This window comes from Notamacropus eugenii, chromosome 3, assembly GCF_028372415.1.
Source record: "Notamacropus eugenii isolate mMacEug1 chromosome 3, mMacEug1.pri_v2, whole genome shotgun sequence".
Taxonomy (NCBI): Eukaryota; Metazoa; Chordata; class Mammalia; order Diprotodontia; family Macropodidae; genus Notamacropus; species Notamacropus eugenii.
This window is the reverse complement of record NC_092874.1, coordinates 46,995,693-47,019,772: the sequence shown is the minus strand read 5'-3', so window position 1 is coordinate 47,019,772 and position 24,080 is coordinate 46,995,693. Positions and strand designations below refer to the sequence as shown.

At 40.1% G+C, this 24,080-nt stretch overlaps 1 protein-coding gene across 5 annotated transcripts in view; it reads right to left on the bottom strand.

The window, feature by feature from the left end:
- CRTAP (cartilage associated protein) overlaps positions 1-24,080 on the bottom strand; it is an 82,537-nt gene that overhangs the window by 37,387 nt on the left and 21,070 nt on the right. For all 5 annotated transcript variants that reach the window (XR_011976635.1, XM_072651483.1, XM_072651485.1 and 2 more), the window contains exon 2: positions 674-823. Coding sequence is in view for 4 of the 5 variants with exons in the window: in XM_072651483.1 (XP_072507584.1) it covers positions 674-823 (150 nt within the window). In the remaining variant the exon portion in view is untranslated. The remainder of the gene's footprint in view (positions 1-673; positions 824-24,080) is intronic.

The following is a 24,080-nucleotide window of genomic DNA, read 5'->3' as shown; positions in this document are numbered from 1 at the left end:
CAGGGGCTTAATAAATGTTTATTAATCAAGTAATTGATTGATCATCACAATAGGCAAAATCACAGATGATTCTTATATTTTTTTAAATCCTTAAAAATCCCATTCTTTCCCTGGAAATGTGAGAAGCCATTTCATCACATACACGTCACTTGTACTATGATCCTAGGACCTTGTGTCTAGAGTGGAAGGGATCTCAGAGTCCATCTAAAGCAACCCTCTCCTTGTGCATATAAGAAAGCTGGGCATCAAGAGTATAAGTGAACTGTCCAAGGTCACATGGTAACAAGAATCAGAGATGGGGTCAGAACTTGGGTCCTCTGATTTCAGACATGATGCTCTTTCTACTCTAACATGCTGTTTCCCCAGCAGTCAATCAAATCTATCAGCAAAATGTATTAAGTTCCTGCCATGAGACTGACTCTGCACTAGGTATTGCAGATGCAGAGTGTAGAAAGAGACAGAGAGACAAAGATAGAAAGATAGAGAGACAGAGAGAGAGAAAGAGAGAGACAGAGAGAGAAAGAGACAGAGAAAGAGAGAGAGAGACAGAGACAGAGAGAGAGAGAGAGACAGAGAGAGAGAGAGAAAGAGAGAGAGAGAGAGAGAGAGAGAGAGAGAGAGAGAGAGAGAGAGAGAGAGAGAGAGAGAGAGAGAGAGAGAGAGCTGAACCTACCTCATAGGGTTTGGTTTCCAAGTCTTTAATGTAGTCCTCAGCACCGGGCATGCTCTTGTAATAGGCCATGTTTCTCAGCATCATTTCATCATTGGGGTGCTTCAGAAGGAAGGTGTGTGCAGCAGCAATGGCTTTGGGAAGGTTGTTTGCCTAAGGATATAGAAAGAAGGGGGAACAATCCTCTTTGTTGACTCTGACCCTGAATGTTGCAAAACAACAATATTGGATCAGTGCTTCTAGGAAACATCAGTATACACTTGTTATGTCGGTTACTTCTAGGGACCAGCCATAAGTCTGGCATGTTCCAAGGGCATCCATTTCACAGAAATGCACAAATTCAATTTCCAAGAGTCAGAATGTTTTTACTCCTGAGATTTGCTAGTGGGAGCTCAATTTTCCTTTTCGTCTTTTTAAGGTAATCTAGTATCCTGTTCTTTCCTGCAGAAGGACTTTACAGCAAAAATTGCAAAGCCTTTAATTAGAATGGAAAAGGATGCAGCCAAATCCTCTTCCTCCTGGGTGGATGGCTCTGGGGGCATCAAACCAGGTCAGTGACTCCAGATGGGATCAGTCTCATCTAGTCTCTGTTGCTTCATGTCTTCTTTACTCTTGGTAAAGTGATAGCTATTCTGACTTTAGGAACAGAATAAGAATAGTTTGAAGTTAAGAGGAAACATGGTTCTTTATCTGGTAGCTCTAACTTTCCCCTACAGAATAGGAGGTAGAGATGGCCAGTGGAAAGTATTGTTGAACTTGGAGTCACCAGACCTGGATCTGAATCCTAGCTTTGCCGCTTACAGCCTGCATGACCGGGGGTAAGTCATTCTCATTCTATAGGCCTTAGTTTCCTCATCTGAATGCAAGGAGGTGAACTCAATGACCTCTAAGGTTTCTTCAAGCATTAGATCTACAAACCCATTTGGGAAAAAATTTGGAGATAGAAACTGCTTTTGGGTCCATCTTCCTTCTTTCCTTCCTCTGCCCTCAAAAAAAAAAATTAAATGGAAAAGAAATCAGTGAGGAAAACAAACAAATCTGATTTTTCTTTCCTCCATCTCAAGCCCTAGATATGCTCATAGAAAGAGGAAGTACACACCCTTTCTCATATACACACAATACCAACAAATTTGCCTTTCTTTCTTTCTTTTTCTTCCTTCCTTCCTTCCTTTCTTTCTTTCTTCCTTCCTTTCTTTCTTTCTTTCTCTCTTTCTTTCTTTCTTCCTCCTTTTCTCTTTTGAGGCAATTGGGGATAAGTGACTTGCCCAGGGTTACACAACTAGAAAGTGTATAAGGCAGGATTTGAACTCTGGTCAGTGTTCTTGAGTCGAGGGGTGATGCTCTATCCACTGTGCCACCTAGCTGCCCCTCCCTTCATTTTTCCAAGAGCTCCTACCACCAAACCAATCAGATGTTGTGGAGCCACAGACAGTAGCATATCTAAAAGACTGGAAAGAGAAATTAAGGAGCAGTGAGGAGCTAGGGGAGACTTCATCATCATAGGTCAGAGCTTTTGAACCAGAAGAAACCTTCATCCAGGCAGTATGATGCAAAGCAAAGATTTGAAGCCAATTTGTATTACTCTAAAGCAAATATTCTTTCATCATGCAATGATGCCTCAGTTCCCACAGCCATGATGCCCCTCTTCTGCAATTGAATTGAGGCTCTGAGTTTATGTCACTGAGACCCATCCATGACCCTAAGTGGAGGCAAAATGACTGGTAGTAAAGTTTTCCAGTCAAAAAGAAGGCCTTCTCAATGTTTTATCTCCAAATAGACTGAAAACACCCCTTCATTTTATCTTTACCTTCTAGGATCTGAGTAAAGAGAGAGAATTGCCAAAGAATTAGTCCTTGGGAAAACAGAAAGACCTTGGGCAAGTAGCTTTGCCTTTCTGGACCTCAGCGTGCTCATCTATAAAACATGGTGGTTGAAATGGTCCACATGGTGATTTGCTGAAGTCTCTTCCAGCTATGATGATCTATGACTTGTGATCTTTGACCCCAGCAGCTTTCCATGCTGTCTTCCTTCATCCCTGGCAACCTCTTCACTGGGACTGGGATCATACAACAGGAAGGAGTCATTATCCTCTTTTCTGGCATCAGCAGCAACTCTTAGTCGTATGTCTTTTGTTTGCTACCCGTAGTCTCCCATCTTGTATCTACAGGCTCATCATCAGATCAGCCTCACAGGGATGGATTTTTTAGCCATAATTCTCATAGACTCATCTGTCTATTAAGATGTATACTGGTCTCCACCCGCATTGACAGAGGAAATTACTACACCACCAAAACTGCAGATCCTTGAAGGATGAAAGAAATGTATATCATAGGATAATAGATTCAGAGCTAAAAAGAGCCTTCAAAGCTATTGTGTTTACAGAGAAGGAAAATGAAGCACAGAGAGGTCAAGGTATTTGCCCAAAGACACACAGCTGTTGTGTATCAGAGAAAGGATTCAGGCTAAGGTCTTCTGACTCCATTTCTAGCACTCTCCTCATTACGCAGAGCTGAGAAGGGAAAGGGAAGCCACAGGAGACCGACAGTCATTTTGTTTTTATGTCTATTTTATGTGCCACCAGGGCCTTGTAACCCAGCAGCTGGTAATAGTCTCTCTGTACTGAGATGGGTTGGTTCTTAGAAGGCAGGTCCAGGCTGGTGTTGGCATTTCCCAATACAGTAGAATGTGGCAATGCTTGTCTATTACTGGGCAAAGTATTCAGGGTTATCTCCATACTGCTTGATAGGACTGGACCGGACCAGGACTTTCGGAAAATTAGCTTAGAATACTGCCAATATTATTAAGATACTAATGGATGGTGATGATATGTTTATAAAAACTGTTACAGTACACAAAAGCATTTTTCGATATCATTTTATTCCTCATAATAGCACTATGAGACAGGGAGGTCAAGACATAGAAAACAGTGGGGGTTTTTTGTTGTTGTTTTTTTTCCAAAAAAACATTTAGAAAGATCATAAGATCCTGGGTTTAGAGATAGAAGGGTGCCTGAAAGATCATCTAATGATAATAAAAATAATAAACATTTATTTATCACTTTAAGGTCTACAAAGTATTTTATATATATTATCTCACTTGATGGTAATAACAACAACCTTGAGAAGTAGGTGGTATTATTATTCCCATTTTATATATATATAAGGAAAACTGAGGCTGAGAGAGCCTCAGTCACACCTAGCTACTTAGTTGTCTTTTGGTTTACAAATAAATTTTTCTCAAAAATAATTGCATGACTCAAATTGTATGGTTCCCACTATCTTTCCCTTAAAATCTACAAGCATCTTTAGCCTCACAAAAAAATTTAAGAAAAGATTTTTTAAAACTGAGGTAGAATTCTCAACAATCCAGTTCTATTACAAATCTGGTTTTTTATTATCATTACACACACACACACACACACACACACACACACACTGCCACTTGATATAAAACAGTAAGTGAAAATTTTATAAGTCTCTGGTGTGTTTTCCTATCTATGAATTTTGGGTTATTTTCATTCACTGGCAGAGTTAAAATCCATAGTCTTTGAAGGATTAAAGTTGATGTTCACCCAGGGGCAATGAAGGGATGTTGGGTGTTAGCAGGATACCCAATATTACAAATGAAGAATTGTTCAGGAATTGCATGGGAAAGAAATAAGCCTTTAGTGAGTGCCTACTCTGCCACCTGGCACTGTGCTAAGCCCTTTTTACAAAGACTACCTCATTGAATTCTCACAACAACCCTGGGAAGGAGGGGCTTTTATGATCATCATTTTATAGATGAGGAAACCAAGGCAAGGAGAGGCTCAGAGACTTGCCCAGGGTCACACAGCTAGTAAGTGTCTGAGGATGGATTTGAACTCAGGTCTTCCTGACTCCAGGTCCAACACTTCATTCACTACCTCATCAGCACAGGAGAAGTTGCATAAAAGGAGAGATGTAAGACTGGGGGAAGGATGAAGGGAAGAGGGTCTGGTTACATTGTGAGAACAAGAGATAATTGCTAAACAGTCCTATGCTCTCTACGGGTATCCACTCAAGATTAGAGGTCCTAGAGAAAAACCCCAAATGAGGTAAGTGGGGATTTATGAGAGAACACAGAAAAGAATTGCACAAGACGAGTGAGTGTGGAATGATCACACTTAGAATTATGGGAAGATGTAACCACATTAGTGAGACTATAGATCCCATCCAAGTACTAAAGAAATACATGGTTAATAGTGGGGCATTTTGGAGGTGATGAGGGGAGGAGGATATTTCAAGTGCTAATGCATCTATTGACTTATTCATTCATTCCACAAACATTAATTAAATGTTCATGTGCCAGGCACTGTATTTAGCACTGTGGATACCAAAAAGAAACACACACACACGTAAGTATGTATGTATGTATGTATGTATGTATAGACATGGATGTATATATGTATACACATATACATGCACATATGCATACATATGTGTGTATACACACATAGACAAATATGTGTGTATGTATTTCTTTTTTAATCTTGCTTTCTACTTTGCTGAAAAAAATCAGGCTACCCATTTATGAGCTCCACCAACTCATTTTATGAAATTTGCAGATGAGGAGACTCCCTTGACCAAAGCAGGTCAGCACTTTCTCTGCACCTTACGATTTTAAAGAGTCACCCAAAGCATTGAGAAGAGAAGTGACTTGCACAGGATCACAGTACCAAAATGGCTCCAAGATGGAACTTGAATCCAGGTCTCCCTGGTTTTTAGTCCACATCTCTATCCACTACTGCCTCATCTCCTATCTGTCTTCCTATTCTTTCTCAAGTTTCAAAGCATAAATTGCCCTCCTTCCCTGCCAAGGCTAACCTCTCTACTTGATGCCTAGATCCCACATCACCCATTCATATCCCTGCCCTCATTGCTGATCTCATCATACTCACTTCTTCCTTTCTATGTACAAACATGCTCATGTCTCCCTGGTTCTTTAAAAGCCTTCACTGCCTCTCCTCAAAATTGCCCCATATCTCTCCTCCTTCCTTTCATTACCAACCAGAAGTCAACCCTCACTTATTCCTCTTCCTCAGTACCCACCACTACTTACAATCAGCCTTTCAACACTACCATTCTACAGCCTTTCAGCACTATCATTTTACAATCAGCCCTTCAACACTACCATTCTACTGAAACTGCCTTCTTAAATTACCAATGGTCTCTCAACTACTTTCCTAGCCTCACACTTCTTGATCCTTTCTGTAGCTTTTGACCTTCTTGACCTAGCCCTTCTTCCTGGATAGCAGTATGGTACAATGGGGAAAAGAGCCAGAATTGAAGTCAGGATCTGGATTAAAATCCTGCCTGGGGCTGCCATATAGTACTCATAAGACTTTGGGCAAGTCACATCATCTCTTTAGTCCTCAGCTTCTTCATCTCCAAAATGAGAGGGTTGGATGAGATCATCTCTAAAGTTCTTTCCAGCTATAAATCGATGGTTCTGTGACTTGTGATGCTCTTTCTCCTCATCACCAATTTAGTAGTTCCAGGATTGGAGACTGAGCCCCATGCTTAATTGATCTCATTGTGGGGGTTTCAGTTTAGTCATTTTTCAGTCAGGTCCAACTCTCCCTGACCCCATTTGAGGTTTTCTTGGCAGAGATACTGGAGTGGTTTGTCATTTCCTTATTCAATTTGATTTACAGATGAGGAAACTGAGGCAGACATGATGAAGTTATTCACCCAGGGTCACACATCTAGTAAGTATCTGAGGCCAGATTTGAATTCAGGAAGTTGAGTCCAAGCCTGGCACTCTATCAACTGTACCACTTAGCTGCTCCCACTATGGGGATATATATTTGTAATGTGGAATTATACTATTTATAATAGTATCTAAATTGATATTACAAACAAAAGATACTGAGGATACGTGGTCTCTAATGATTTCTTGCCAATATTCCATTTCATTTGTTTAATTCTGTTCCTGGAAGATGACAGCACAAATCTAGGGAAGACCAATCCTGCCAAGAAATTCAAGCATAAACATAAGGAGAAGATGCCAGGTAATTAAAGGAGGGAAAGAGCATGGACAAGTGAGAGGAGCTGAGAAGGCTTTGCACAGGAAACAGCCCCTGAGCTGAGCCTTAAAGGAAGTGAGGGATTCCAGAGGATAGAAGTGAGGGGAGCAAGCATTCCTGAAATGAGGAGTAGCCTGGGGGAAGGCCAGAATGCCCAGGCTGGGAAGCAACATGTTGGTTAGCTTGTCTTTGAAGGGCACTGAAGTGAAATAAATTGGGAAAAAAGGATGCCAGTAATCAAAGAATCCTACCGAGAGAACCAATAAATATGTGATCCAAGCATTGAGACAAAGAAAATTAGTTCAAATCCTGACCCTTCTGCTTCCCTATGTGACTGGGAAAGTCATTTCTACTACAGAGATTTTTAATTTTCTCACCTATAGAATGAAAGGGTTGGACTAAATCTGAGGTTCTTTTTCAAAAATTTTATACCCTGAAACTTTACTGAAGTTGTTAATTATTTCTTTTTTAAAAAAAAAAAAAACCTATTTATTTTTTACATTCTTTTCTTTTTAAATACTGAGTTCCAAATTCTCTCCCCTGCTCCCACCTCTCCCCCACCCACTAATACGGCAAGCAGTGTATCAATTATTTGTGTGAAATCATACAAAGCTTATTTCCAGGGTCCATAAACTTTGTTCACCTTTAATAACTGTATTTTAATATAACTAGTTTCCTTTGTAGTTATATGCTGTACATTTGAAACATACAATATTGTATGTACAAATATTGCATATTTGAAATCAGTATTCTGAGATGTAGTCCATAACACTTCATCAGACTACCAAAGGGGTTCATTCCAATAAAAAAGGTTCAGAACCCCTTACCTAGAATATCTTAGTTCCTATACAACTTTAAATCTTATTATTCTATGTGGAACTGAGCCAGCCTCACCATGAGAGCCCTGACTTCCTACAGGGAAGTCAACATTCCAGAAATACCTTCAAGGAGAAACTCCTTAATTTTTATTTATTTTATTTTCAGGGGGGAGAGGTAAGTGAAATGACTTGCCCAGGGTCACACAGTTAATAAGTGTCAAGTGTCTGAGGTGTGATTTGAACTCAGGTCCTCCTAAGTCCAGGGCCACTGTGCCACCTAACTGCCCTGAAACTCCCTTATTTTTGAGGGAATCTCTAACATACTGTTTGGAACCAAATAGCCTCTCAACAGATTTTCCTAAGAAGGAACAATTCCTATCTAGTCTGCTTTTGTTATAGAAACATTAGTGAAAAGAGAACTCTGTAGTAACCCGTCAAAACCTCAGGAATTGAACACAGATCCCATGATCCAGTGGGAGTATGTGCAATTTAGTCAGAAGTCATGGTACCCAAAAATCCAGGGCAAAAAGTATTTAACTTATTTAAGAGATAAGTTCTCGTATCTATTCCTTGACTAATTGATGAGATTGCCATTAAGGAAATATTCTCAAGCAAAAGTTGAACATTCCCTGACAAATGTCCCCACCCTTTGGAGCAAAGAGAGGAGCTAAGAAAAACACCTCCTCCTCCTACAAAGGAGACTGGGCCTGAGGCATGTATATGATCAACTACAGGAAACAAGCTTTCTAAAAGTCTTCAGTCCTAAAGAGGTGAAAATTTCCCTAAGTAGGTCCTTGAAGACAGTGGGGCTAAAAGGATAATACCAGTTTACTGAACTCCTCCCTGAACTTTAAGGCTACCTGTTGAAAATTCAAGCTATATCAAGAATAAGAGGAAGTTTTGGAAAAATGCTATGAAAAGGAATGATAGGAAGAGGAATTCTAAGGGAAATATTTTCTGGGCTTTGGAGTCAGCACTCTACCCAATTCTCTCACTCAGCTGAATTAAATGGAGGACCCATGTTTGAAAAGGAGAATGCTAGTGTCCAGAAGAAAAGAGCACCCTGGACCCCATTTGAACCCTGTGGGGGCCCCTTCATACAAAAGTCTTTGTGACAGTCAAACTAGAGCACCAGTTCCCTCCCACACAGTCACAATGACATGACAAAGAATGCCAGGGTGAAGCACTTAAAAGGTCATTGAGTTTGACCACAAAGGGAAAGATGGGGAAATGGTGGTTGAGTTACTGACTGCCTTTCCCCAACCCCACCCTCATTGTATTGTCTTTGGCAGAACAATGATATCCCAGCAGACTACACACTCCTCTCCAGACTTGGTTCTAAAGGAAAACAGATGCTATAATATGCATATACTTGATAGCACAGCCCAAAACCGGAGATGGAGGAAGCAGAAACACAACCAGCTGGGATCAAATATAGCACCAGGTGCAATCCTGCTTCCTCAATGTCATACTGCCTTTGGGAGAGATTTTCAGGGCCCTTTGAGCTCTAGGATGGCATCCACATGGTAGTCATCTGTCTGGGTAGTTTCAGACTGAAAAGGCCAGAGTCCAAACCCTTGTCAACTCTTGGCTTAAAATGATGGAGAACTGACCCTCCAGACTTCTCTCCACTTGCTGCCAATAACAGATGGAAGGATCATGGATGTTATTGATATTATTTTAGAACTTTGAGTTAAGTGCTATATAAATTAATGACATTGATAAGGGTGAAAATGAAATATAGATTCCTCTGTATGGGAAGGGGTAATAAGTAAATAGAGGCATACAAGTCAAGTGATCTGATTACAAAACACAAATCCATATTCAACTGATGACAGATGTTAGAGACATTGCAACAGAGCTAAGAGCTGATTGGCTGTTGGTTGGACCTGCTTATGGGTCCACTCCAGTGATACCCATACCCCAAGAATACTGTGATACATATTCTTGGTTTCAGTTTTCAAGAAAGGAATTTTTACTAACCATGAAGCATAAAGTAATTCCAGAGGAGTGAAAATGAAACACCCTATCGATCTCCTGACTGAGACATGACTGAATTAAAATGCAAAATGAGATACATATTTTTGGATAAATTCATTGAGGGAATTCACTTGACTACATTTGTTTATTTTAAAGCCTTTATTTTTCTGTTCAATGGGGGCAACTTGTTAATTGGAAAAAATAATAAAATTAAATTTAAAAATGAAAGTTGGTGGCCCATGACTTGAGGTTGACCATTTCCCAACAAACCACTCTAATGAACATCAGCTACTTTTTTTTTTACCCACCTATGGTTGTCTCCCCTTAAACTGACAAAAGTTAATCTTTGGTACATTATCTCTCCCAAATTCTTCCAAGAAAAATCTTGCCAATCAAGGAAAAAGAAAAATCTCTTCCCTTATCAAAGCCCCAAGAAAACCTTTTCTGTATTTTCTTAGAAAGAGGTCATTCTCCTTTCCACATAGCAGAGTTAATCTCGGAATGAATAGCCACTTCCCTTGGAGATGAATATTTTCAAAACATCAGGACTAGGATTGGAATTCAGGGAAAACAGTCACTGAGCTGAAGGAATTCATCTTTTCATTTTTCTTAATAAAAATAGTGTGCCTAGCTCCAAAAAAATAAGCTAAGGGATAAAAATAAAACAAAACATGCAGAATTTATGAGTTACAAACTATTCACATTTTCTCCTAAAGTATCCCTATTCCATTTGCACATGACAGCCAATTTACCACTTCTCAGCACTTAACTAATCCCATTTCCCATCTAACTAGTCTTGAGACCTAGTCTTACCATGTAACTAGCCACCATACTTCCTCAAGAAGTCCCAATAAGCAACTAAGCACAATTTTTTTTCTTTACCACTTCAAAGCTGGTTTGGCTTCAGATATCAAGGTTCCACTGAGATAGCTATAGAAAGATATATGTTCAACAGACAGTTTGAAATCAGAATTGGTGCTTTTGGAAGAAGCTGATGCCAAATCTACGCATTTAGGAGTCATCAGTATTATGGTGATACAACTTGGAATTGGAAGACAACAGCATGGTGGAAAGACAATTAGGCCAACAATAGAATCTTGAGGGACACCAATACTTGGAGGATAAGAGAATGAACTGGAAAAGGAAATTAAGGAGGAGTTTCCAGAGAGGTCTGGGATGAAACAGATGAAAGTTATATCACAGAAATCAGAGGGTGACACTATCAAGAATTAAGAGTGATCAACAGTGGCAGATGCTTCAGAGAAGTCAGAGGGTGAGAACTGAGAATAGACCAATGAAAACTCATGACCTTAGAGGGAGAAGGTGAGAGTCGGCCATGGCAGCACATTTGCAGGTAGTTGAAGAGTGAGTGGGTGGGACCCATACCTCAAAAAGATCAAAGAAGGAAAGGACCTATATGTACAAAAATATTTGTAGTAGCTCTTTTTGTGGTTCCAAAGGGTTAGAAACTAGGGACCTGTGCCACCAAAGGGTTAAAAACTGGGGACCCATGCCATTGGCACATCTGGAATCAGTATCAGATCACTGGTTAACTTCAAAAGTAGGTAACACTGCCAACAGCCCCTCTCCACCAACTCAATTAGTGCTTTGAAGGCAGGGACTGTCTAATAACTTTTCCATGGTCTCCATAACCCATATAACAGAGCCCTGCACAAAATAAGCTGTCAATAAATGTTGGTCAGTGATAATGATTACAGTTGGTGTTTCTGGTGAAACAAATAATTCACAGGAGACCCATAAATTGAGAAATGACTGAGGAAATTATGGTGGATCAATGAAATGGCAAGAAACATGGGAAGACTCGTAGGAATTAATAGAGCTAAGTGGGTAGAACCAGAAGAAAAATTAACACAGTAAGAATAACCTTTTAAAGACAAATAACTTTGAAAGACTTGAGAAATCCAATAAACCCAGTGACCAGCCATGATTCCAGAAGACTGATGAAACACGCTACCCAATTCTATGCAGAGGGGTGATGGGCTGAAAGTGAAGAATGAGATATATTTTTGAACATAGCCAATGTGGAAATTGATTTTGTTAGATTATGCATATATATAGTAGATTGTTTTTTTTCTTACAAAGGGAGAGGAGGTTGGAAGGGAAGAAAATGGATTTTTAGAAATCATTTTTCAAAGTGTAGGTGATAAGGTAGAAGCTATAGACTACTTTTTCTAGAATTTTAGTGAAGAGGAGAAAAGATATAAGAGAACAGCTCAAAGGGATAGCAGTGTTAAGGGTAGTTTTTCAGGGAAATGGGGAGATCTGAGAATGCTTATAAGTAGCATCTAAAGACCAGTAGAGGGGGAGAGATTGAAGATGAGAGTAAATCATTAAGAGAAGAGGGATTAGACTTTAGAACACAAGTGGAAGGGTCAGCCTTGACAAAGAAGCTGGGTTGTTTCATTCTCTGAGACTCGAGGGAAAGAGGAGAGAATGGATGAGGATAAAGTCATTGAGAGTGAGAAAAGGACAGATGAGCCAAAATCTTTGTGAGAGATGGTTTGGGGGTGGAGATGGGCGGGGACTTGGGAAATAAGTCACAAAGGTGGGGGAAACTTTCCTGATTCCTGACTCTGATTGGTCACTTTATCTTGTAGATTTCCCAGATTAATTCTTTGTACAGAATTCTGTTCTCTTTCTTATCTGTCTTCCTCCCACTTACTGACTTGTGTTTGCTTACCTTGCTTCTGGTTCTATTATCATTTATATTTTATGTGTGCTATTTCCCTATCCTTGACTTCTTACTTAGTTCCTTCAACCAAAAGAGAAAGAAAAGTCAGGAAGGGAAGAGAAGGAGAGAGGATCAAAATTGTCTTCTGTTACAGAGAAATAAAGAGAAAGAGTTGGAGAAGGAGGAATTGGTCAAAGGTGCCAAATGATGCAAAGGTCAAGAAGGATGATAACTAAGGAAATACCCATTGGACTTGCCAATTAGGAGGTCATTAGAGACCTCTGGGAGGAGCAATTTCAATTGAATAATGAAGACAGAAGCTTTATGACAGAGGGCTAAGAAATGGATGAAAGGCAACATAATATAGTCAATAGAGGGGAAGCTTTGACGTTAGGAAGACCTGGATTTAATTCCCACATCTTACTTATATTAGTTGTGTGATTCTGGCCAAGTTATTTATCTCCTTTGTGTAAATTGAAGAATACCTATGAATCTATATATAGAGAGAGGGATTTTCCTTATTGAGTTCCCCATATCAAAGAAATTGTAAGTCTGTCCAACAGAAAATAAAAATAATGAATGTGTGGTTAAGAAATAGCATATGTAAAGGTCATCTCCAGAACTTTTAGCAGCACAAGAACACAGAAGCCTGGAGTCCAACTGTTTATGGTCATTATTACCTGCTAGAAGAGTAAGCTATATTCACCACAGATAACAATGGAGCTTATCAGCATAGGTTAGTGGCAAGAACAAATGACCACAACGTTCTGGGTTCCAGACATGACTCTACCACTTGCTAGCTGGGTTGCTCTAGGTAGATCAATTCAGTTAAAAGTCATGAGATACTTATTAAGCACCTACTAGGTGCCAAGTACCCTGAGTCTCAGATTCCTCATATGCAAAGTGCTAGAGTTGAACTATATTATCTCTAATGTCCCTTCAAGTCCTAATAATCTATGAATCTGTCCATAATTGCACAGAATATATAGAATGTAGCTAGTAGTTGCTCTTTTGGTTGCAAATCCTGCTTTTAAAAAAGACAAATATTTTACTTCTCCTTCCCCTTTGTGCATCAATGCACTTCCATGATTCTGCTCATAGGAGTCCACAGCCATAAAGAAGTTTTTGTTACAATCAGGGATGGTCACAGTGTTGTTTCCTGAAATGCTGACTTTCAACTGTTGAGAAAATCGTATAATATTCTTTTCTCTAAATTTCTTCTAGTCAACAAATCCATAAAGATGAAAAACCAAGAAACTAAAATTGGAATGAAATTTGAGATGATAACGTGTCAAATGCAGGAAAATCTGCGCTTTGTTTCCCGATCTGGGGCATACCTCTATATTCAAATGGTCTCAATATTATCTGTATGGATAAAATCAGCAGCTTGGAAGTACTGGGGGAGTGTAATGAGAAGGGCAATGGAATGGGAAAGAATGTCCTGTCACATGCTGTGTAAGTCTCCATTGAAGGGGCTTATTATGTTTATCTTAGAGAAGAGAGGGGTTGGGGACATGAAAGAGGGATTAGACTTCTTCTGTTTGACCCCAGAGGAAAGAATGAGAAGCAAGAGCAACAAATAGACAAGTAGGCAAAATGAAGCTTTATATGAAGAAAAACAACTGAACAATTAGTGGAATCCAAAAATTGAAGAAGCTACCACAAGAGGTCATCAGTTTCCTTTCTTGGAGGTCTCCAAGCAAACACTGTCAGGTGTATTGTGCTGGGGATTCCATTTTGGGTTTCCTTTGAATTAGATGACTTCTGAGATCCCACCCAACTCAGGAATTCTGAGATTCTGTGAAGACTGTTTTCCCACTTCCTACACTCGAGCCCAAATTTGCCATCTTGAGCAATCCAAGTGAACATTTACTGGGTCTCGGAGTTAGGCTGACTTTTTGAATTGCCTTTGGCACAGTGCCTAAATGTCACTGATATGTTTCTGTATCTTGGCTAAAAATAACTGGATATGCTGTGGATATAAACATGCTACTGCCAAGAACTACATTCAAGAACACGTATTATGGATGTCACTAGAACATTGGGATAAGTATTCCTTAACCTGAAAGGTAGCACATTATACTGGGAAAGGCAGAATCCATGCTCAGTAAGAAGAAAAAGTTTGACTTGGCAGCATCCCCCCCAAGGAGGTGATGATTCTGTTATGTTCTGCTCTCATCAGCTCCCATTAAGATTTTTTGTTGATTCCTAGGCTCCACATCTGAGGGAAGGCTGAAGCATGTTCAGGAGAATGCAGCTTGGATGGTGAGAAGATGGGATAGTAAGCCTCTTAAGGACCAGCTGAAGGAAGATGGGGAGGTTAGGGGAAATGAAGACTTATAGAGGACGTGTCTTCAAGTATCTAAAAGGGTAAGGTTTAGAAGCCATGTTAGAATTTCTTCTTTGCCCCAGATGGCAGAATTAGAGTGATGGATAAAAGCTATAAAGAAGTAGACTTGGGAGCCACAAAAAGAACTCCCTAGATATCCAAAAGGGAAACAAACTGCTTCTAGAGATGCTGGGTTCCCCCTCAGTTGAAGTGAAACTTGGATGAGCACTTGTTAGGGATGTTATAGAGGAAGGAAAGAAGGAAGAAAGAGAGAGGACAAGAGGAAGGAAGGAAGGAAGGAAGGAAGGAAGGAAGGAAGGAAGGAAGGAAGGAAGGAAGGAAGGAAGGAAGGAAGGAGAGGGAGGAAGGGAGGACGGAAGGAAGGAAGAGAGAGAAAGGAAGAAAGAGAGAGGAAGGAAGGAAGAGGAGGAGGGGCAAATATTGAATAATGATGAGCTGAGGAAGACATCTGAAAGTGGCAGAAGGGACCAATGAACATGCTAACTCTTCCTGCTGACCTTCAGGAATAAGTTATGTGAGAAAGACCAGCCAGCCTTGGAGAATGGACCAAGAGGTGTGGTATCTTCAGGAGAAAGTTAGGTTTCTGTAAATGCAAGAGATTTAAAGAAGATGAGATGATGAGACATAGGATGAAGGCGAGTTTGTTAACAAGAGAGATGGGCCCTGGGGGGCTCAGCAGATAATAGGGAGAGTGAAGGAGAAACGGGCCTGAAGAGAGTTAGCCTGATCTAGAAAGGGAAGAGTATGGGGAGAATAACAGTAGGGGAAGGGGGATTTTCAAAGGTTGTCCTGAATCCCAGGGATTAACAAAGCAGGGGTTCAGAGTTCACAAGTAAAGATAAGCTAAATCAGCTGAGGTTCTGGATCAGAAGGATGCACGAGGGTCTCAGCAGACCTCTGTTCTGAGGTGGAGCTTACTCAGATAATTACCTCCTGGGGGTAAAGGCGAGGAGTGAATTGTTTCACAAGAAATCTATCACTGTTATCATTATCACTGATGTTTATTGACTACTTAATCTATGAAGGACACTAATATGTGGATTAACAAGACCATGGAAAAGTTATGAGACAGATTCTGCCTTGAAAGCATTAATTGGTTTGTGGATGGGGGGCAATACCCCACATTTGAAGCTAACCAGTGATCTGATGCTGATTCCAGAAATCCCAGTGGCATGGGGCCCCAGGTCAGGCAGAGCACGAAGCACTTCACTCAGGTAGGAAGGTGACCTGAAAGAGAGTCAGGCAGGCTGACCACACTGGGTGGATTGGTGAGGGACAGAAAGAAATGAAACTTGAGCTAGTGTGCTCAGGGGTAGAGAATCTACAGCCTTAAGGCTACATGTGACTCTCTTGGTCCTCAAGTATAGTGCTTTGACTGAATCCAAACTTCACACAACAAATCCCCTTAATAAAAGGATTTGTTCTGTAAAACTTGGACTTGGTCAAAAAGCTGCACCCAAGGAACTAGAGGGCCACATGTGGCCTCAAGGCTGCAGGTTCCCCATTCCTGGTCTACCTGGACAGAGGAGAGTCATCTTTTCTTTGCCTTCTTCTGCCATGTGGTTACTGCTGTTCAGTCAATCTAGTTTGTGTCTGACCCTTCGTGACCCCATTGAGGGTTTTCTTGGCAAAGATATCAGAGTCACCCTGCTGTTGACTTCAGAAGTGAAAGCAGAACCCAGATACACAGTCTCGTATACTTGCCACTGAATTATGTTGTTCCAGGCTGGCTGTATTGAATACATTGAATTCCATCACATCTATCCCATTTCCCTTCATTGGGAGAGGTGACAGAATAGGGCAGAAAGAAGCCTTTCCACAGGGCCCTTGGAAGAAAAGACAGTCCTCATAACCCTCTCCAGATTAAGGAAATAGAATTCCAGAGGAATCCATTGCTCCCAGAGTTCAACTTCTCCTTTTGAGACCCGTCTTGGGGCACAATATTGAATCCCAATATCCTAACCAGGTAACTGGACAAATTTGAACCCTATGAAGATGCTCTGGTAGAATAATGATGTTCTGGGTTTCTTCACTGCTCTGAGTTGTCTACGGACAACTGCCATATTTCTGGCACCTAATACTCATTGCACCTAGGTGCAGCAACAATTCTAAAAAAGTTCAGACATGATCATTATGAAGAAGGACCTTCCACACTAAGAGACACACCACCTGGGCCCTTCTAGCCAACTTGTTACTGAAAAAAAAAAAAAGCATTCTCAATTCCAGGAAAACAAAAGGTTACCTCAAAAGTAGTTTGAGAATAAACCATATTTGTTAGATTGTAACCTCCTTGAGGGAGGGCACTGTGCTGCTTTTCATCTTTGGAATACCTAGCCCGTGCATTAGAACTTAATGAATCTTTGGTCCATTGAAATAAATTGTTCTTTGTAGAAAAGATGCAGATCTTTTGCACTCCCAAAGAGCTAGTGTCTAGAATACTTATCCAAATGTGACAATGCAGTGCTTGGGTCCTGGAAAGCAGTAAGGCTAGCCTTTGGTTTCTGGAACGGAGACAATCTCCCTGCTGGAAACTTTTTATGCTCAGTTTTGTGCTGTTTCTTTGAAGCTAATTCTCCTAGGCTGTGAGCCGTGGTTGAGAAACATTGTGCCTAAAAAAAAGGTCTAGCTTGTTCATTCCTTTTTCTGGCAAGAGATTCTTTAAATATACCAAAGGCAGAAATTCAGTAGAGCATCATGTGGTCCTCTAGGGGGAAAAACAGATAGGGGAGAATATGATTGAAGTGTTACTTCCCTCTTCCCTTGGGTTCCCATTTCCAAGATGTCTTTTTGGAAAAGTTAGATGAAAAATGTGTCCAGAATTCTTAGTCACAATTAAGAAGCAAGTCATCAATAAATCATCAGATCTAATGCTTCTGAGTATTGGGAAAACTTGAGGATGAAATTGTTGACCTAAGTCAGAAACTTCGTCATGACAAATGTCCAAGAATGAGAAGGTCGACAGCCACTTCTACCTCCTTTCCCAAAAAGAAGCTCTCCAGGGAAGCTCTAAGAATGATAGAGTGAGTCTTACTTTCCCTCTGATCAAACCAATGAAGTCTATAAAAAAAAAGAGGAAAGTGCCAGAACCTTTAAGCAAACACACAGAAAGAAAAGCAGTATGGTTTCTTTCTCTACCTAATGAGAGGAAAAGGAGGAGGGCAAGGCATGAGCAGGAGGGTCTGGGAAAGAGTAGATGAAAGAGCAGAGGAAAGTGTTGATGGGCTCCCAAGGTATAGTATGATCAGGATAGGGCTGGGTATATGGACTGGATGACCTCAAAGGACAAAGTCTCCCTGAAGAGTCTGGATGGAAAGGGCACTGATCTTGAAATTAGAAGAGGTGACTTTGTGGCCAGGCTTGGGCACTAATAAGGAGTATTTTACCCTCAGTTTCAGTTTTCCAACCTGTCTGGTCTGGTTGTTGTCCTTTGTTCTCACTGTCAGGGACAATGTACGGTGTGTTTAACTGTGGCTGATATATTGGCTAAGACCAGAATGAGCTCAGAAGACTCTACCACAGGTCAGGCACAAATGGTCCATCAGGGGTGGGAAACCTGCAGCCTTGAGGCCATATGTGGCCCTCTAGGTCCTTGAGTGCAACCTTTTGACTGAGTCCAAGTTTTACAGAACAAATGCTTTTATTGAGGGGATTTGTCCTGTGAAGTTTGGGTTCACCCTCTAGGTCCTCAAGTGCAGCCCTATGACCAAACCCAAACTTCACAGAACAAATCCCTCTCTGGTCCATATGAACACCTGGAGTGGAGATGTCTCTAAATGTGCATATCTCCCATTTCTTTTGAGCTACTGCAGTTCTGCTCTGCTGATGCAGGCACCCCATGTTGGATAGCCCTGTGCCAGTGTCTCCCATGTCTCACAATCAATTTCACAATTATCCCACCTGTAAGGCAGGGGTAAATATGTACCATCTGCTTCAAAGGGAGTATTCTGAGAAAAGTGCTCAGCAGACATTAAGTCCTATATAAATGGAAAATTATTCTGTACTATTATTGTGGTTATTTAATATATCAGATCTGTGTGTGGAACTCCCAGTGAGGAATTTCCTCTGGTACAGAGTTGAGAAACCTGCGGCCTTGAGGTCCTTTTGTTAAGGGGATTTGTTCTGTGAAGTTTGGATCTAGAAGGATACATGTGGCCTCAAGGTTCCCCACCCCTGCTGTACCCACACCCCTGATGTACAGCTTAGAGTCTTAGGGAATTGATTTCAAGACTCTGGATCTATGATTGTGGAAATTAGCCCTACTGTGGGGTGGCTGTTCAGTTATGTCCAACTCTTCATGCCCCTATTTGGGGTTTTCTTGGCAAAGATACTGGAATGGTTTGCCATTTCCTTCCCTAGCTCATTTTATAGATGAGAAAACTGAGGCAAACAGGGTTAAGTGACTTGCCCAGGTCACAGCTAATAAGTTGTCTGAGTCCAGATTTGAACTCAGAAAGGTGAGTCTTCCTGACTCTAGGTCCAATACTCTATCTACTGTGTCACTCAGCTGATCCCACTCGGTGATAGTTTAATGGAAAGACTGGATTTGAAGTGAGAGTATTCAGGTTTATATCCTGGTGTTGCCACACACTAGCCATGTGACTTTAGCTAAGTCACAGCCTCTCAGTAAAAATATCTATAAAATGAAGGATATGGACAGGATACAAAGGCCCCTTCCAGCTCTCAACCTGTGATCCCTTGCTCCTAAGGCTGTCACAACAATAAGAGACCTTCGAGTCAGTCCATTCTCAGATCATGTATCTCACAAATACGTTAGTAGTACATGTCTTTATCTGACAATGTTGACAAATCCAGTCTCAGCTTGCCAATGAGTTCGTCCAATACAAACTTGAAGTCAGAAACTGTGAATACATAAAAACAAAGTAATTGGCTCGGAAAGGATCCCAACATGTGATACTGAATACTGATGCTGAACAATGTGGATAAGAGTCAGAGAATTTTCTAGAAAATGTACTTATTTTGTTTAGTCAAAAGAATGGATTAGAAAATGCCATACACTACATCACTGGTTTAAGAATCTTAATTCAGGCAAGCAGCACTCTGGCCTTCTGATGCCCATCATGGACTCTGGGTCAGCCATTGTGGTTTAGATGAGATATTCAAGCCGTGTGTTGAATGAACAGTTCAAGGAGTGTAAGGGGCTAAGTCAAAAATTAGTAGAAAAGTACCCAAACTCTTTATCATTCTACAGATTGATGTTATCATCCTTAGGTTCTAAAGGATCATCCTTTAGGTTCTAAAATGAATTTTCTTCAAAATCTGAGGAATTTCTTGGCCAAGACCACTTCTCAATAAACACTGGTACCTTTTTTTATATCTAGACCTTAAGTTACAAAGTTCAAGGTTTAACATAGAATATTTATAAATACCAAAAAGAAATAAAAAAAACAATGGGACTGACTGTTACAATCGAAAATGTACAAATTAATCCAGATTTCTGGAAAACTAAAGGGTATATGAAGGTAGGGGAGCTAGGTTGCACAGTGGATATATAGTACCAGGCCTGGAGTCAGGAAGATTTGAATCCAAATCCAGTCTCAGACACTTACTATCTCTGTGACGCTGAGTAAGTTACTTAACCCTGCTTGCCTAAGTTTCCTCATCTGTAAAATGAGCTGGAGAAGGAAATGGCCAACCATTCTAGTATCTTTGCCAAGAAAACCCCAAATGGGGTCACAAAGAATCAGACATGACTGAAAAATGATTGAACTAAACAAATATTAAACATGTATGTTTGTGTGTATTCTATATATATATGTACTCTGCATATATATGTGTGTGGGGGTGTATGTGGAGAGACAGAGAGAGAGAGAGAGAGAGAGAGAGAAAGAGGGAGGAAGAGAGAGAGGGAGAGGGAGGGAGAGAGAGAGAGAGAGAGAGACAGAGAGACAGAGAGACAGAGAGAGAGACAGAGAGAGAAGGAGACAGAGAGAGAGACAGAGAGAGGAAGAAAAAGAGAGAGACAGAGAGAGAGAGAGAGAGAGACAGAGAGAGACAGAGACAGAGACAGAGAAAGGTACTGTATTTTGTTAACAAGGTAAATATTTTCTGATAAGTTCTTAAATATTTCCAAGTGAGCAAGAAAGGATTACTATCCCATTCTAAACCATGAGGCCATTTTAACGTCAGATATAGCAGGACTCCAATATAACCACTGCCCCAACTAGAGAGGGCAGTTACCCTCATTATCTGCCAGCAGCATAAGAAACCTAATCTAACCTAACCAAACTTCTATTTATCTATACCTTCTCCTTCCCAAGACTTTATCTCCGTACCACTGCTGCTCTTCTGTTAGCTTTTGATGGTTTGCAAGAGAAGTCTGGAAACCAGACTCAACCGTATAAAGCAATAAAGGAAAGTGTTTCAGAACTCCAAAAATTCCTTGCAGGAAAATGCAGAAAAGGTGTAATACGTAATCAAACAAATGTCTGATTAAGCATTGAGTGCAGGCATAGAAATTAGCTACAAATTCTTCAGAGAGCTGACTGGTTCAAATTCAATATAGCTGAAGGTTCACAAACCGTTGCCATAAATCAATACTAAATTAATTAGGGGTGAAGGGGGAAAGCAAAGAAGAATTTAAGAGGGGGTTTCAGTGAAGGAAAAAAATGCTCTAGTGAAAGAAAAAATGCTACCAAACTCCACATCTGATCATGTTATATTTAGATACGATGGACTTTTTAAAAAAGTACAACTCAGTAGAACACCAAAATACAGATATCCAAAAATGCAATGCAAAGGTTAAAAGACATTTTTAAGGTACTCTACTTTCCAACCCAAGGTACCTTTTTAAAAAAAAGTCGAGCTACTGAGGGAAGGAGGTTCATAAAAAATCAGACTATAGCTTTAGATGTTCAAAGAGGAGATGAATATAGCATAAAAATAATTATGGTAGGCTTTTTAAGGAAGGAAAACTCAAGCTGTACCTTGAATGATACATATAACTTTGATAGGGAAGGAATTAGAACAAAACCCAAAGCTTTATAAAATAAATATCAACATTTTCAATTAGAATTGAAGTCCACATTTTGGCTCATTGAAGGTCGGGCATTTTGGTTTGGTGTGAGTTTTTGAGAGGAGGTTGGGAATAAGAAAGGAATGGAAAAGAGGAAACAGAGACACAGGTAAAAACATGCTAAGAAAGAGAGAAAAAGAGAAAATAGAGATATTTAGACATGTATGTAACAAGAAAACAGGTGGGAGAAAAAGATTTTATATATGTATACTATATAGATACACATATACATATATACACACACACATATACAAAGAAAGAGAAAAAAAAGATAGAGGGAGAGATGTGTGTGTGTATGTGTATGTGTATACACACATATATGCATGGAAAAAGAGAGGCAGAGATATTGCAAGAGGCCTAGAGGTAACTATTTGAGGTAAATAGTTCTTACCACAACCTGCTAGTGTATTTAGGCTATGGGTTTCAGAGGGCTGTCATTTCTTCACTATCATTATAAATGCCAATTATCTGATTAAGCACTAGTCACAACTCATTTAACTGACATCATCCCTCAGGAATTAGAATTATAATAATTAATAGTTTGTCTTATGTTTGTCTAATGCTTTATAATTTTCAAAGAGCATTCCCATACATTGCCTTGAACTCCAATATTTTGTTGCATATGCTGACCCCACTATTGGAGGCCCCCATATATCCTATTATTTTCCATTTGAAAGTTAACTTCACAATGGATTCATCTTTTATGTATGAGAGTCTCTGAACTCCCGTATATTATGGACCCAAAATATATGATATGATTTTGCAATCTATCCAAGATTTTTCTAAGGATCTGATAGCAAAAGGTGTCTGTAATGTTTCAGGTAGAAACACCACACTCCCCCAGGTCCCCAGGGAATGAAGTTAAAAGTATCTTATGGGATGTGTCTAGTCTTAAAGGGTGAGAGATTATGGTATAGGCTAATAGCAGGTTTGTAGCTCATAAACTTTTCAGACTGCCAGTAGGTCATAAGAAACTTACCTCTTCAACTGAGAGAGCAGTCACTAGGTACAAGGTTCCATGGTAGATGCTACAGTGGGGTATGAAGATTTTTAAAATATGGTACCTATCTTTAAGGGACTTCCATTCCTCCCTCAGCTAGTTCTCCCCCTTTTTCTCCTTGGGTTGGATGGATCCTCTTAAGATGAAGGCTCTACTACCAACACTCACAAAGCCTAACATTTTTGTGCCCTGGGTTGGTAGCTGAACAATGGCCATAGGGGTACCCAAAATGCTGTGAGTGTTTTGGGCAAATCTCAAACAACCATGGGTCCTTCCTATAGAAGTTTGCTCTTGTACCCTGTTATAATGACAGTGCCAATGAGGCAGTGCATGAAAAATCTATGGTTCTGGGGAAGAGGGCAGTTGATGAACTTAAAACTCAATATGAATAAGACACAGGATATAAAGCAAATGTGAACTTAGACTGCATTAATAGAAGTATAGTGTCTAGAACAAGGGAGGTGACAGTCCTACTGCTTTCTAAACTGATCAGACCACATCTATGTACTATGTGCAATCCTGTGCTCCATATTTTTAAGAACATTGACAAGCTGGAATGCCTACAGAGGAGGATGACCCCGAAGGTGAGAAGACTGAAAATCATGCCATATTTCATTCAGTTGGAGAAACTAGAGATGTCTACTCTAGAGATGAGAAGGCTTGGAGGAGTAAGGGGCTTAATAGCTTTATTCTGAAGACCTGCCTTATGAAAGAGGGATTAGACCAGCTCTTCTTGGTCCCAGAGGGCAGAACCGGATGCAAAATGGGTGGAAGTTGAAGAGAGGTAGATTTCATCTTAACATAAATGGAAACTACTAAAAAGTAGAGCTTTCCAACATGGAACAAAATGTCCTCCAGTAGAAATGAAATATCATCTTCTTCAGAATATTGTAAGGAGAGTATGAATTAGAGTATGTAAACCAAATTCAATTGAATTAAATATAAGGTAGATTAATTAAATTAAAGTAATAATTTAAAATTAAAGTAATTAATAGACTAGATAAATTAACTAATAGATAAATTAAGGAAAAAAATTATATCTGGGGGACAAGAATGGTTTCATGTGGGAGGCAATACAGCTGAACCTTGAAGGAAGCTAAGGATTCTAATAGGAACGGATAGGACCTAATGTAATAGAAGAGATGAGGGAGTGCATTCCAGATGTAAGTGACAACCTGTAAAAGGCAAGGACATGGGATATAGCATTTCAACTTTGGGGAACAGGTAATAGGCACTTTTATTTAAACACAGAATTGTGAAGGAGACTCATAATTGTGTTATTCCTGGGATTGAGAGGAGGGGTGGGCATAACGGTATTCACGTAGTTCTCATGAGGTTTGGAACATGAGGTTTGGAGGAGCATTTCTCTGAATGTTCCCATCAAGCTCAGTACACAGCCTCATGCTACAGAGGTGTCTTGGGTAGAGAGACAGCAGGTACCTAAAGGTGCCCTCTGGGAAGAGAAACTGACACTGTGACTCTATTCATGTA